Source organism: Camelus bactrianus, chromosome 16 (genome assembly GCF_048773025.1).
Source record: "Camelus bactrianus isolate YW-2024 breed Bactrian camel chromosome 16, ASM4877302v1, whole genome shotgun sequence".
Classification (NCBI taxonomy): Eukaryota; Metazoa; Chordata; class Mammalia; order Artiodactyla; family Camelidae; genus Camelus; species Camelus bactrianus.
In genome coordinates this window covers 938,161-953,028 of record NC_133554.1, presented here as the reverse complement: position 1 = coordinate 953,028, position 14,868 = coordinate 938,161, and the positions used below count along the sequence as shown (strand labels likewise).

At 60.3% G+C, this 14,868-nt stretch overlaps 1 protein-coding gene across 2 annotated transcripts; it reads right to left on the bottom strand.

Annotated features, from left to right (window-relative positions):
- Nucleotides 1–709: 709 nt before the first annotated feature.
- DRG2 (developmentally regulated GTP binding protein 2) lies at nt 710–12,951 on the bottom strand. 2 transcript variants are annotated; one of them, XM_074341981.1, is made up of 14 exons: nt 12,773–12,951; nt 9,906–10,066; nt 7,535–7,624; nt 6,919–6,979; nt 5,478–5,568; nt 4,919–4,991; nt 4,725–4,815; nt 4,173–4,270; nt 3,848–3,924; nt 2,693–2,781; nt 2,480–2,592; nt 2,051–2,109; nt 1,540–1,593; nt 710–1,362 (listed from the first exon to the last, which is right to left on the bottom strand). In XM_074341981.1, the coding sequence occupies exons 1-14, from the start codon at nt 12,834–12,836 to the stop codon at nt 1,323–1,325; spliced, it is 1,161 nt and encodes a 386-aa protein (XP_074198082.1). In that variant the 5' UTR covers nt 12,837–12,951; the 3' UTR covers nt 710–1,322. The 2 variants fall into 2 exon arrangements, with proteins under 2 accessions (XP_074198082.1, XP_074198083.1); XM_074341982.1 differs by lacking the exon at nt 2,480–2,592 and having other exon boundaries at nt 12,773–12,949.
- Nucleotides 12,952–14,868: the final 1,917 nt, after the last annotated feature.

Below are 14,868 nucleotides of genomic sequence, written 5' to 3'. Positions count from 1 at the left end.
CCCGTGGCCCAGGGAGTCTCCTTACCTGGGCCCCGTGGCCTGCTCCCTAACTGCATGCCGCCTGCCTGCGGGGGTCTTCGGCGGGCCCGGATGAGAAGCTGTGCTGTGGGAGGGAGGCCCAGCCCACCACACTGACCGCCTGGGGCCCCATGCATATTTAATGAGTTCTATTATTCCTGTTTTGTCACTGGAAAGGAGCCTGAACAGCTGACAGAGGAGCCAAGAACAGCCAAGAGCCAAGCAGTGGCTCACGCTCCAGCCTGGTGCCTGGACCCTGGGGCCTCCCTGCCCCTCTGCCAGGCAGCATCACAAAGCCCGTTACCCTTTGCCCCAACAAGGTACACCTCCACCAGGAAGCCATCTCTGAGGAAGCCTTGGCCTGAGGTTCAGATCGCAGTGCCGCACTTACAAGCTGTGTGGCCGAGGCCCCCACCCTGCCCGCTGAGGCATATGTGTCCACTCTCCCCTGGGACCTTCCTAGAGGTGCTGCCCACCTTGGCAGCCAGCCGTGGGAGTCGCCACACCTACAGCCCTGGCCAGCCCTCCGGGGCACAGCCCACCCTGGAAGACCCTGTACCCCAGTTTGGGCCTGCTCCCCTGGAGCCCAGGCCTCACCCCCCCCCCACCCAATCACTAGGCTCCCTGCTGCCCCAACCCAACCTGGCACCGAGTTCCTCCAACTTACAAAACTGTCCTCAGGGAACAGGAATTGTCTTCATCCTTTATTTCAGGAAGGGGAGCTGAGACGGGGGACTTAGAAAACCCGGAGTCCAGACCGCAAAGCCCCCACCCCAGCTGTCTGCACAGGGTCTCGGTGCCGGGCTTTGTACCAGGCAACGGCTGCTCTGAGAGAGGGCGGCCCTTCTGGACCTTTAAGGCCCCGGACCCCTGGCTTCCATCGTGGGGCAGACTCAGGGCAGGGGCGTTAGGGGTTTCTGTCCTGGGAGGCCCCCTCCCTGAGAACCAGAGAAGCTGGCCGGAGCTGAGGGGCCCCCACAGTAACTACTGCCTCCCAGGGCGCAGGCAGGCCCAGCTCCGAGCATGCCCTCTGCGCAGGGCCGCGGCCGCGGGTCGGTGGGCAACTTGATCCCTCGGTGCCCATGGGGGCAGGGGCCAACCCAGCCCGTGCCCCCAGCCCGTCCTGCTGCCCCAGCACACTCTTCATCATCTGCCCACTGAAGAGACTTCTGGACACAGCAGAGATTTGAGAGCCCCCTTCCTGGGATGTATTTGTATCTTCCCGGTTTGGGCTCCAGGGGGCGCAGGGTGGGGGCGCTACTTCTTCACGATCTGGATGACATCCTCGTGCTCCATGGTGTGTGTCAGGCCCACCCGCTGCGGGCTGTACTTGGTGCTGGTGCCCTGGGTGGGGAGCAGGACACGGGCTGCATCAGCCTCTGCACGCACCCGGCAGGAGCTTCCCGGGAGCAGGGCAGGGGTCCCAGCACCAGCATAACAGCAGGGCTCTTCCAAAGTGGGAGGCCCATGTCCAGCCTGGGTCGGCCTACACACTTCACCCGCCCCCCACCTGAGACTCACCCACACCAGTGCGTACTTGAACTGGCTGGCGAGTGACCGGTGGATGCGGTGGCACTGGGGGATGGGAGAGAGTCGGGCAGTGAGATAAGGCTGCACCCAGCCCCGCAACCAGTTTGGCCCCACACCTGAGCCCTGGACACGTGCCAAGAAGCAGCCATTTCTCAGGCAGGCGCTCCGACGGCACCAGGGCTTGGCCACCATGCAGCCTTGAGCTCACGGCTGCAGGTGCTCTGACGCTCCCACTGCCCACCTCCAGGTCAACCAAGGGCTGTGAGCCCAGTTAGAATGTTCCTGCAGCCACCGGATGAAGGTCTGGACCTGGTGGGCAGTGGCCCTCCACCCGCCTTGCCGGAGCAGCAGCCCTGACAGGTGCCCCTCGGTGGGGCGAGAGTGGTTTTCAGGACCTGGAGTCCCTGCCCTGGTCGTTGCCTGTCACACCTCCCACTACAGCAGGTGTCAGCCTAGGGCCCGCTGGGGGCCAGGAGAGCGTCAGGGAGCCCCATTGGCTCACCACGTGCTCCACGGAGGCCCCTTTCCGGAGGATGATGGCGTCCGTGAAGTCCGGCCTCTCTGCACAGGGTTGGGGGGGGGGGTCGACCAGTCAGGGCCTACACTGCCATGCGGTTCCCTCCACAGGGAATGGAGCCCCACGCCGTCTCCTGACCCCCCCACTCCTTGGCACGCCCCCTAAGAGCTCCGAGTGGTCTACAGCCTCGATGTGACACAGAAAACAAAAACACACCCAAGTGCAGGGTGCAGCCTAGGCAGCGCCGGCCGAGGGGGGCCAAAGGGCGGTCATGTTTCCTTCGGCCTCCCCAGGCTCAGCCGCCAGGCCCCAGGGTGTGCTGCGTGCACAGAGGTGGGGGTATGGGGGCGGCTCCTGTGTTCCCAATTCCCTGAGGCCCTGCTGTGGGGTCTGTACCTCAGGGCAGCCCCTTACCCAGGCCTCCCCCGCCAGGGCGCCCCAACACCAGCCGCCCCAGGACTTGGCATCTCTGCTGTAAGGGCTCAGGCCAAGGTCTCTCCCGGGGTGGGGCGGGGGCAGTGCCGCCTCTGAGACGGGAGAAAAGCGCATCCTGTAAAGACTAGCCGGGCCGGGCCCGCGGTGGGGAGCAGCTCGGCCCGCCCCTCGGCTGCATGCTTCCCGACTCACGGCCTCTCTTCTTGGTGTAGATGCAGGTGAGGGCCAGGTACTCCCACAGCACCTCCAGCAGGTAGTCCAGGTTCAGCTTCATGCCGCAGCTGCTGGGAGGAGGGGGCGCTCAGGGGACCCCCACAGGCCCAGCCAGCACTGGGGGCACCAAACCCACAGCTCTGACGGCGGCCTCAGCCGCCAACACCTCCGCCCCAAACCACGGTCATGCCCGGCAGAGCTGGGCCGTCTCTCCCGCGCTCCGAGGAGGCCCACGGCATCTGTAACTGACGGGGCACCGTGACGTGGGGCTTCCCTCCAGGCACCTGCCGTGAGGAGACGGGACCCTGGGCAGAGACGGATGACCCAGAGCTGCCCTCCCGAGCCAGCAGGGACCTCAGTGACGGAGTGGGCCAGTGTGGTCCTCTGCAGGTGTATCACCCTGAGCAGGGATCCCGAAACCCAGAGGAGGGAGCGTGAGAGGTGCAGGTGTGGCGTGTAGGTGCACTCGTGCCTGAGGACAGGGCCTGGGATGCCTGAGCAGGAGAGGGACCGAGCTGTCCCGCAGGAAGGACGCCCACTCTCTGCTGCTCTTTGGGGCAGCTGGCAACACCCAGGAAGTGGTCCTCGCACTCGGGCCAGGACCCTCCCCTACCTGGTCCTGGAGGTCTTGTCTCCTACAAGCCAAGCCTGACTGTGAGGTTACAGAGTGCCTGGGTGGCTAGGGAACCAGCGAGGTGGGGCCCAAAGCCAGGCTGCCCCAACAGAAGGACCCGCAGCGATGCTGGGACCTGAGCAACAGCTGTCGGCCAGAGCGCAGGCAGCTCCCCAGGACCCACCTGAAAACTTCAGTCCCTCCTCCCTCCTGGGTGTGGAGGCAAAGCCACATTTTCCTGCGTGTCAGGAGCAGCGGGCCGATGGCCTGGGACTCACTGGGGGTCTTCGCTTCACAACTAAGCCATGAAGCCCCTGACCATCCTCACCCACCTACCTCGGTGGATGCCCACCTGCCATCCACCTGCCTGGCCAGCTCAGGGTGGGACCGGCCAAGGTCACCGGTAGCTACCAGGATGGCCTCCTCTGCCCCGGCCGCGTGCAGGCCCTGCAGGGCCCAGGGCAGGGTGCTGGAGGCCTGCCGGATGGGCTGGTGCTCAGAGAGGGCAGCCAGGCGCCTACCTGATGACCACACTGTCGGGTTTCCGGGCCAGGCGGTCCACTTCTTCCATCGAGATCTGGTCGATTTTGTTATAAACCTGGGGGTGGAAAGGTGGAGGTGGGTGCTGGGGAAGGAAACGGACAGAGCAGGAAAAGGAACCCCACTGGAGTCTCAAGGATGGGGAGAGGCTGAAGGGACCTGAGGCCCCCCGCCCCCCAGAGAGAGGCCAGACATGTCTGCGGGACTCGAGCAGCCCCTGGGCGGAGGGGAGCCTCTCTCCTGCCGGAGTCAGTCTGGGGCCAAAGCTCCCCCCCAACAGGGTGCCTGGGGGCTGGTGCCACTCACATACAAGCAGGGCATGTAAACCCGGTTGCCCACAATCACATCGATGAACTCGTCTGGGGAGCAGTCTTCGCGGAAGAGCACCTCGGCATTGAAGATCTCTGAGGGCTCAGGTTAAGGGCGGCCCTACGCCTGCCTCCCTGCGCGCCCCCGCCCCCAGGAGGGCCTGACACAGCCCACCAGGAGACCCTGTGCCGCTCTCGGCTCTGCCTCCAGGACCCGGGACTCGCGGGCCCCTGATACTTCAGTGGCGCGCACAGGCCCCTGGTCCTCCCTGAGGCCTCTCTGGCCCAGGAGCCCTGAACTCGGCTGTGACGCCTGCCCTCTCATCTTCCTTCCAGACATGACCAGCTGCCACGGTGCCTGGACCTGGCAAGGAGCCAGGAGGCCAATGCTGAGTGCGAAGCTGCAGGACGGCCGCCCGGAGCTTGGCGAGCACAGGGCAGAGGGGCCAGGCCGTGTGAGCCGGCGCACTGTCGTGCTGCGCACGGAGCCGGGGTGGCCGGGCCGTCTGCGTCACCCCCCCCACCCACTGCCCGCCCGAGGGAAGGATACTGTACTCGTGCAGAATCAGCTGCACCAGCTTCTCGGAGCACTGGGTCAGCGTGACTGTCGAGTTAAAGGAGATGCCACCTCCCTTCTTGGGCTGGAGGGGGAGGGGCGCTGCTGATGGGGCGGCAGCAACAGCCTCTGCCCCCACCAGTCCTGGGCTCCCGGCTGTGCCTGCCCGCCCCGAGCCGGAGCCTCACCTTGAAGTAGATGTTGGGCTTGTGCTTGTTGAGACGGATGCCCACCGACTCCAGCTCCTTCTCCAGCAGAGACCTGGGCGGAGCCCCATGGCCTTCGCAGGTGCCCAGGGCAGGAGGCGCAGCCCCAGGCGACACAGCGAGCCCCCCACCGCCCCCCAGACAAAGACCGGCCCTTCCGCCCCGCTACGTCCCTTCCCAGTAGCCAAGGTCATCAAGGAGGAGCCTGGATCCTCTGCCTTGTGGGCAAAGCAGGCCTCTGGGCGGGTTCTGGGCAGTGGTGGGGGCACCTGGGGCTGCCACAGGCTGGGGCCAGACCCGGGACAACACAGCCCACCCCGCCTGACACCCTGGGCCAGACTCAAGCCTCTCAGAGAGAACGTTGCAGGCTGATTGCACATGGTTCAGCCTGTGGATGGTCCTGCCACGACTCCCGTGTGAGAGGGCCAAGTGCCTCTTGGACCACCCACCCAGAGCTCAGGGACACATGGACTGCAGCCAATGCCCCCACCACGCCCGGGGCCTCCCCAGACGCGCCGGCCTGCCCCGCCCCGCCGCAGACCTCTGCACCTCTCCCTTGGTAGCATCCAGCATCATGATGACCACGTCTGCTGTGCGTGCCACGGCGATCACCTGCCGGCCGCGGCCTTTCCCTGGTCAGGAGGGAGAGACATGCTTACACAGTGACATGGGCAGAACCGTGTGACCCCCTAGCCCATGGCACCCAGACTCCCGTCCCTTACAGACCCAAAATGGTCTCTGCCCACACAGTGAATTCCCTGGCATTTCTCTTTAACCCTCGTGCTGCATCCTCATGGAGACGTGTCTCAGGAGGAAATCCGACCACCACCTTGGGAGGAGTAGCGCCCCAACCCTCGCTGTGCAGCAGGCCCCCAGCTGAGGTTCCACCACCTCCTCACTCAACCCTTGGAGCTACACTGGGTGGTTGTGTTGTCACGCCCATTCCGTGCATGAGAAAACTGAGGCTTGGCTTAGAGACACTCAACCACGTGCCCAAGATCACAAAGCTACGTGGTTCCAGACATGACTTGCATGCCCTTCCTGGAACAAGGGCTGCAGGGAGGAGGCAGCAGACAACGCAGCAGGAGGTGCCACAGGAGCTGCCACCAAGGTCAGACCCTGCCATTATATGACCAGAGAAGGCAGGCACCAGGCCAGGGTCACACGGCAAGACAGGGGCTGACGTTCCAGCACTAGACCCAGGCGGTATGTGTTTCTACCATGACCTGCCTCTCCTTCAGAGAACGAGGGGGTTGGACTCAGTGATCTCCAAGGGTCGGTGGCCTCCTGACTCTGCAGGGCCCCTATTCAAGTAGGCAGGACCTCGCCCTGATGAGGGCAGTGGACAGCAGGCGCAGAGGGCAGATGGCACCAGATACCCAAGGAGGAGGCCGTGCTGCCCACAGCCAGAGGCGGGCTTTGACCCCAGCTCTGCACCTGACAGGTGAGAAGTCATTTAAGGCAGACGCTTCAGCTATCTGTCCCCCAGCTTCCTCCTGGCCTCAGTACTCCCCGAGTCAGCGAGCTGGCTGAGAATGAGTGAGAGGACAGTCAGCACAGAGCCAACGCCCGGCAGCTGCTGGGGACCCCAAGCTGGCAGCCATCTCTGGAGACACTGCGGGCGGCCACCTGCCCCCAGAAGCCACAGACATGTCCCATCCCAGAAAGCAGACTGAAAACGGAGGATGGAGCTCCAGACTAGGAGCACGGACTGAGCCAGGCCCTGACACGTCTGTCCCTGGCAGGGTCCCCCAGGGGTGCAGCGAGCCCACTGGCTGGACGGGGGAACTCAAGCCTACCCGGTGAGCTGTGTGACCTTGGGCGAGTCACCCACCTCCTGGGTCTTAGCTCAAGGGCCAGAGGCCCTAAGTAACAGAGCACTGGGCACAGGGAGGGGACAAGCCCGCCCATCCTGTCAACCCTTGACAGCTGTCCAACACCTGGAGGTAGGGGTCTCCCACCCGCCTGCTCCCACCTCTCACCTTGTGCTGCGCCTTCGATGATTCCAGGAAGATCCAGGAGCTGGATGTTGGCGCCTTTGTACTAGGATGCATGGGAGAGGAAGGTTAGGTGGGAGCTGGTCGGCTGGGAAGGGCCTGAAGCCGGGGCAGCCTCCAGGGCCAAGTCTGAGCCAGTCCCGCCCCAGCCAGGCACAGACCATGCCCGCCTGGGGGGGGCTCTCGAGTTTTCACGAACCCACACACCCAGCACTAACGGTGACGGCTCTTCACAAATAAACCCCTTCACCGCGGGAGGCCCCAGGCCCCAGGCCCCTGGCTGACCAAGGCTCCGAAGTTCACGAGAAAAGGAAGGCTGGCCAACCAGCCACGGGTGGCCCAAGCTGGGGTGGCGTGGGGCGGCGGGGCACAGCGGGCACAGACAGAGAGGCATGTGTGGCCTGACTCCCGGAACCAGCGAAGACCCCAGGCCTGGCCACTTCTCAGGCCCCGGCAGCCCCCGTCCCCAGAGCTGTCAGTGCTTGAGGGCAGAGCAGCTCGGCTGAGACCCCTCCTATACCGGCCCCCAGGCCCCACGGCATACACACCTACAGTCACACACGAGCCTCCTCCGTCCAAGATCCAGCAAACCCCGACTTACCTCAATGACCCCGGGTATACAGGTCAGGGTTGTGAATTCATAGGACGCGGCCTCGCTGGCGGTGGAGGTCATCAGACTCAGGAAAGTGGACTAGGAGAGGAGGAGGCCATTGCAGTGGGTCCCGCCCAGCCTCCGGGAGAAGCCGGGTGCTGGGAGACCCGCCTTGCCCCCGGCTGCCGTGTGAGGACAACAGCTGGCAGAGTCCGCGCTGGCCCGCCTGGAGGGTCGGACACCAGAGGGCCCTCTGTTCCCAAGGCCTCAGGCCTGTCTCGAGGGGGAGTGGGACCTGGTTTCTAAGGGGGCTCCACAGCTAAATCAGGGGAACCATCCCTCGCTCCACAAAACCCTGTGGACCCTCCTGGGCCCCAGAGAACCTGAAGCGGTGACAGCCCCCAGCACCCAAAGCTCCGCAGGGAAGGGCAGGGAGGTATGGACCCTCCAGCCTGAGACAGGGCGGGACAGGTGAGCGAGGCGGGGGTGTGGATGGGAGCGGGGCTGCGGCTCAGCCCCTGCTGGGGACCCTGGGCGAAATGCTCGGTACTGAGTCTTGGGGTCCTGGTCCCAACCCCATGCAGCACAGGGACCAGAGACAGACGCTGTGGCCCTGGGACCAGCCAAGCAGCAGGCAGCGCTCCCCGTCATGGTTGGCAGGGGTCCTGAACCACAAGCCCCCTGGGCCTGCCCCTCACTGCAAGCAGGAGGCCAGGGCACATCTCACTCACATGTCCTTGGGCCAGAAACTCCCACCCAGGGGGCCTCCTGGACACCAAGGAAAGACAAAAACCTGGTGCAGAAGACAGGTATGGACAGATGGGGCGGTGCTTAGGGCAATGGTTGCTGGAAGCCAACCTGGGGGACACCTGCCCAGCCCTGCAGGAGGGAGGCCTGGGCCCTCCTATGCTCAGAGAGCTCAGCTCCCAAAAGGGCCTGGACCCGCAAGGCACAGCCCATATAAGTCGAGGGGCTGCTCCCAACTGCCCAAGTGACAGGGTAACCTGGGGTGGGATCAGAACCCAAAGTATGAAAGCCTCGTGAGTCACCGGTAGAAACACGCAGTTCCATCAAAGGAACGAGAGGGGACAATCTCCCGTGCAGAACCCTGACATGGCGCTAACTCGCCCTGAACACGTGGGGGCCACACATAGTGACTTCCCTCCTGAGAGGTCAGGGTGGATGGGGAAGGACGCGGTGACTTCCTGGGGGAGCCTGCTAACACGACCGTGGTCAGGTGACCCAGGTCAGCACCCACAGTGGTCAGTCAGGTGCCCTGGAAGGGACAGGACAAAATGCCGCCCCCACTCCGAGGTCTTCCTCCCAAATCCACAAGCCCCATGGGACTGGGAGAAACAGCAGACTCACCCCAGCTGAGGGGCAGTGTACGGAACACCTGACCAGCACACCTCTAAACCACCAAAGCCCCAAACCACAGCGAGCCTCAGCAGTGGCCGCCGCCTCTGGGCCCTAAGGAGACACGGCCATGGAACGCAGCGTGGAGCCCTGGGGGGGGTCCTGGCACACAGGAAGGCCGTCAGGGAAGACTAAGGAAACTTGAATAAAGTAGGGACCTTGTTGATAACAAATCTACACCGGCCCACCAGTGGTGACAGCACCCCCGCTGGTGCAGGATGCCAACAACAGACGTGGCATGAGGCACAGGAACACTGGACTATCTCTGCGACTTTTCCAAGACTATTCTAAAATTTAAAGTTTGTTCAAACAAAAAAAGCCAATCCCTTTTCTGCTCAAAACTTTGCCATGATGTTTCTTACTCCTCACATAGAAATTAGATCTGGACTTTGTACCAAGCTGGGAGGCTTACAGAAGCAACTTCTAGGAACCTGTGCAGAGGCCTCTGGTTCACTCTTCAAAGCCGAAGCCATGCGGCAGCCCACAGGCCACCCTCCCCCTGCTCCTCTGCCGCTCACTGGGCCCTACCTGGGCCTCTGCCCCAGTGTGCTCTGCTTGGGGCTCTGCTCACACCTGCTCGCACAGCAGCCTTCCTGCCACCCCAGCACCCCCCCCCAGGAGGTTCCCACCCCACCAGGTGTCTGCTCTCTTACCCTCCCCCCACCCCCCCCCACCCACCAGGCCCAGGCAGGAGCTGTGTGAGCAGGAACAGAACCAACTGTCCCCGCATCCCGCGCGTGGCAGGTGCCTGGCACACATGCGCGCTCAGTTATTGTTTGTGCTCGAGGACAAAGACGAGTCAGAGGCCGAGTGGAGCCACTCCTGCTGGAGAGGCAACCACGCCCCCCATCAGGACGACAGGGGGTGCTGCCCCTGGAGCCAACGGAGGAAGTCAGTGAGGGGAGGCGCAGCCGTGTCTGAGCCCAGATGACCGCCCCCCAGGCCCGGGCTGCCCGTCACTGACCTTACCCACAGAAGGAAACCCGATCAGCGCCACGCGGGCATCGCCCGACTTCATGACGTCGAAGCCCTCGCCTTTGGACGAGGCTGACTTGGACGGCTCCAGGAGCTGGGCTCGGTACTTGGCGAGTTTCGCTTTCAGCAGGCCCAGGTGATACTCGGTGGCTAAAAGACAGAAAGCAAGACGGAAAGTAAGTGTCCAGGTGGTCGGGAGGGCCCCACAGGCAGCCGAATGCTGGGACCCCACAACCGCCATCAAGATCAGGAGAGGAAAACACCACTGCTCTGCTTAAAACGCCCCCTGGCTTTTCAGTTCACTCAGAGCGAAGGCAGCTCCCCCTAAGACCTCAAGACCCGCTGTCAGCGGTTCTCAGCAGGGTGGCCCCACTCCTGGGCTCATTCTGGGCAAGTTTCTGGAGTCGCTGTGCTGGGAAGCCCTCACTGGCACTTACCAGGCCGGGGCCAACGAAGCTGGCTGCCCCGTGAGGCGTGAGTCAGGCCAGCACAGCCGAGAACTGCGTGCTGCACAAGACTTTTCACATACGGAAGCCATCCACTGAGGGAACCGGGCGAGGATCTTGGGGGCCCGGAGCCTTCATTTTGTGTATTAACACAGGGCATTTCTACAGCATGGACACATGCTGACGCTTCCAGGAATGGAGCTACTGTGTATGGTAAGGGGATGTTTAGGGGGATGCTACGCCATGTTTTGTTTGAAACTTTACCTAGAGGGTCTCACCAACCCGAGACCCCAGGCTGCCAACAGTGTGACCTCTTGTAGGGACTTCGGTTACCAATGGCACTCATCTGCATTGGTCTGCATCGTGGCTGCCACATGCCCAGTGATTCTGCCCAGAGGTGCAAACATCTCACTGCTGGTCACTTCACTATATCCTGACTGTGCCCCGACATTTACATACTGAAATAAACCTTGTTTTAATTATAAATCACTCTCCATTCCTCCTCCTTTATGCTACTATTACAGCATCATATTGGTCCCCCCCCCAAATTCCTGCCTACAGAAGTCATACTCATGGTAGTGAGCTGCATTTCAGGGCAGTAATGGGGCAGGTACAAAATCCTGGCCACATAAGGCACTGTGGCCAGGTGACCAGGCTGTGGCCAGGTGACCAGGCTGCAGCCGTTCCTCAATCTCCCACTGCCCACCCCGCGTAGAGCTTCATTTTGTTTCTCCAGAACATGCTGGTCCACTCTCGCCTCAGGACCTTTGCACTTGCTGTTCACAACATTTCAATCTTATCTTCCCAGAGCTGACTCCTTCTCAGCTCAACTATGGCCTCTTCAAAGAGGCCTCCCCTGCCCAATCGGGGAGTGGGGGGGGGATGTCAGGCAGAGATTAAGAGCCTGTGCTGGAATCCCACCCTGAAATTGCTGGCCATTTTAGTTTGGAAAAAGTTCCTTAACCTTCCTGTGCATCAGTTTCTTAATCTGCAAAACAGGGACGTTAACAGCAATAACCGTGTCAGCAGATTCCCGTCAGTACAGAAGACCACACACAATGACCAGCACAGAGTAAGACTCCAGAAGCCCACCCCTCCCCCTGCCCCTCGCTGCCTCATGGTCCGTTTACTGTCCTCGAAGCTCTCATCACTCTGACATTCCAGTTGACTCTGGTTCTAGGGTCACTGAGCATGGAAGGTGTACTGAGCCCTTCATGTGCCCAGCACCGTTGACCCTGGAACACAGGTCTGAAATGCGCAGGTCCACACACACACAGATTTTTTCAACAAATACTACAGCACCACACAGCCCGTGGACGTGGAACTACAGACATGGAGGGCTGGCTGTGGGACTCCGGCATCCATGGGTGTCAGTGTCTGCAGCGGATCCTGGAACCTATCCCCCTGGGATATTGAGGCTTGGCTGCATCTCGCTTCTTGGCTTCCCTCACTCCAACGGGGCAGGGTCCCCAGCATACGGTGTGGGGCTCAGGAAATGTTTTAGCGAGCAAATGAGTGAAGTGATGGCAGAGAGAAACGGTCAGGAATGGGCTCAGCGAGTCAGGTTCATGTGGTCCTTCCTGCCACCCCAGTGCATCAGCCTCAGCACCTCCGAAGGGAAGGACCAGGTCCTGATGCCCTCATCTCCTCTACAGCCCCTCCTCCACCAGCCACTGCTGGGCTCCCTGCTGCCTTGCTCGAGCCCTACCAGTGATGCTCCACAGGGCCGCCCGAGGGAATTTCTAACACAAAGCATGTTTCTTCTCTGATTAACACCCTCCACCAGCTCCTACTGCCCTTGTAATCCGAAGTTTAGATCTGATACTCCATTATGTGCCTCCTAGGTTGCACTGAGTGCTCACCGTGTGTCCAGTGCTTTGCAAACACCATCAGGTTTATCTCGGTTGTGAGCTACGATGGGACAGGGGATTATCATCCTCATCTGCAGGCAAGGACACTGAGGCTCAAAGAGGTGAGAGACTTTCCAAGCTTTACAGCAGATAGGTCGTAGAGCCGGGGTCCAAACCCAGGGCCGCCAGACTCGAGTCCTGACTGCCTCCACACCACCTAGGGGTTCTGGGCTGCTGGTGAGGCTGTACCTGTGGGCGGTCTTCTCCTGGACCTCCCAGCGCAGAAAGCTAGAGCGCCCACTCCCCAGGCCCGGCCCCCAGGAGACCCAGGTTCCAACCCCGACCCCGCCTTTCTGGGTCAGATGCTCGCTCTGTGGGCTGGGGATTCTCTACTCGGCCCCCTGGCCTGGCCCTGAACCGACCTCTCAGGGTGGCCGCAATGAGGCGGGGCGTGGGGCCCGCATCCCGCCCCGCCCGCCGGCTCTCGGCCGCCCCCCGCCCGCTGCAGCCCCGGCCGGACAGGCTCCCCGCGTCACAGGCCCCGCCGGGCCGGCCCTCACCCTTGTTCTTCTGCGTGCGGGCGATCTCCTTCTCGATCTCGGAGATCTTCTCCAGGATCCCCATGGTGGCGGCGGCTGGCGCGCGCAGCGGCAGGACAGGCGGCGGCGGCGGCTCCGCGAACTCCGGCCCGTTGGCCGCAAGAGACCTGCGTGCGCCGGAAGCCCACGGAGAAAGGCGTCCCCGAGCGTCCGGCGCGCCAGGATTCAGAGTCCGGGTGGGCGACGTCGAGGGGAGTGCCAGACACTATTGGTTCCGCCCGCTGGGCCGGCGCGGCTGGGGACCGGGGAAGGGATGGGCCGGGGCGGGGCCAGGCTGGCGGGGCGGGGCCAGGGCGAAGATGGGCAGGAGTCGGGGCGTGGGGCTCTGAGCGGGAGTCTCCGGTGATGAGCTGGGGTGTTGATCGAGGGAAGCCCGGCGCAGCCCGTTTCGTGGGGGCAAAGAACGGGCTGAGCTGAAAGCCTGGGGGGTTATTTTGTGCAGAGATTAAAAGCGGGTCCCCAGCTTAGACTTGCTACCTATCTATCACACGCCTCCTGATAGGTTGCAGTATAGGCAGCATCTCCTACGAGGAATTCTTGACAAAAAATACTACAGCTGAGTGGAGACCCGAGGGGGAACAGCAGCCGAGTCTAGAAAGTGGTTCATGGCCTGTCATCAAAGTCGTCAGTGATGCAGGTGGAGTTGGAGGCTGCGGGGAGTTAAAGGCTCGAAGTTAAAGGATGTTAGATAGAACGTTATGGACTTTGCCTGGATTCTGGCTGAAAATTTAAAAAGCAGTTATAAGAAGACATTCTTAGGACAATTGTGGAAAATTTGACTTTGGATAGAATATTAGATATTAGAGTTACTATTAATTTTCTTGGGCGTAATTATGTAGATTTTCTTTGTTCTTAGCAGCTGTACATGGTGGTATTCAGGTGCTGCCTTAGTCTGCTCAGGCTGCCACAACAAAATACCGCACACTGGGTGTCTTAAACAACAGAATTTAATTTCCTCACCGTTCTGGAAGCTGGAAGTCCAAGAGCAAGTTCCAGGTTGGTTGGGTCTGGTGACAGCCCAATTCCTGCCTTACAGACTGCCGCCTTCTTTCTGAGTCCTTACATGCCCTTTCCTCGGTGACCGCTCAGGGAGGGAGACAGCTGAGGACTGCTCTCTGCTGTCTCTTCTTATAAAGGCACTGATCCAATTATAAAAACCCTACTTAAAAAAAAAAAAAGCAGGTCTTTTTTTTTTTTTTGGTGGGGGGAGGCAATTAGGTTTATTTGTTTATTCTTAGAGGAGGTACTGGAGATTGAACCCAGGACCTAATGCATGCTAAGCGTGCACTCTGCCACTTGAGCTATACCCTCCCCCCAGACCCTACTCTTGATTGCGGTGTTTTCATTGGTGTCTGCAGCTATCAAAACTCATCAAACTGTACGTCTGAAATATGTGTAGCTTACTGTACAGGAACCATACCATAATAAAGGTGTTAATAAGTAAAGAATAAATAAATACATAAAGAACCCTACTTAAAAAAAAAGTATAATTGATGTAGAATGTTGTTAGTTTCAGGTGTACAGCAGTGATTCAGTTATACACACATAGATTCGTTTCCATTAGAGGTTATTACAAGATATTGAATATAGTTCCCTGTACTGAACAGTGGGACCTTGTTGTTTATCTGCTTTATAAATAGTAGTGTGTATCTGTTAATCCCAAACTCCTAATTTGTCCCTCCCCCAACACCTTTTCCCTTTGGTAACCGTAAGTTTATCATGTCTGTGAGTCTCTTTCTGTTTCATGAATAGGTTCATTTGTATAATTTTTTTAGACCCCACATTCAAGTGATATTATATATTTGTCTTTCTCTGTCTGACTTACTTCATTTAGTGTGATAATCTCTAGGGCCATCCATGCTGCTACATAGGGCATTGTTCCATTCTTTTTTATGGCTGAGTAATATTCCATTGTATATAAATCACATCTTCATCCAGTCGTCTGTTGATGGACATTTAGGTTGTTTCCATGTCTTGGCTATTGTAAATAGTGCTGCTATGAACATTGGGATGCATGTACCTTTTTGAATTAGAGTTTTCATCTCTTCCAGATACAT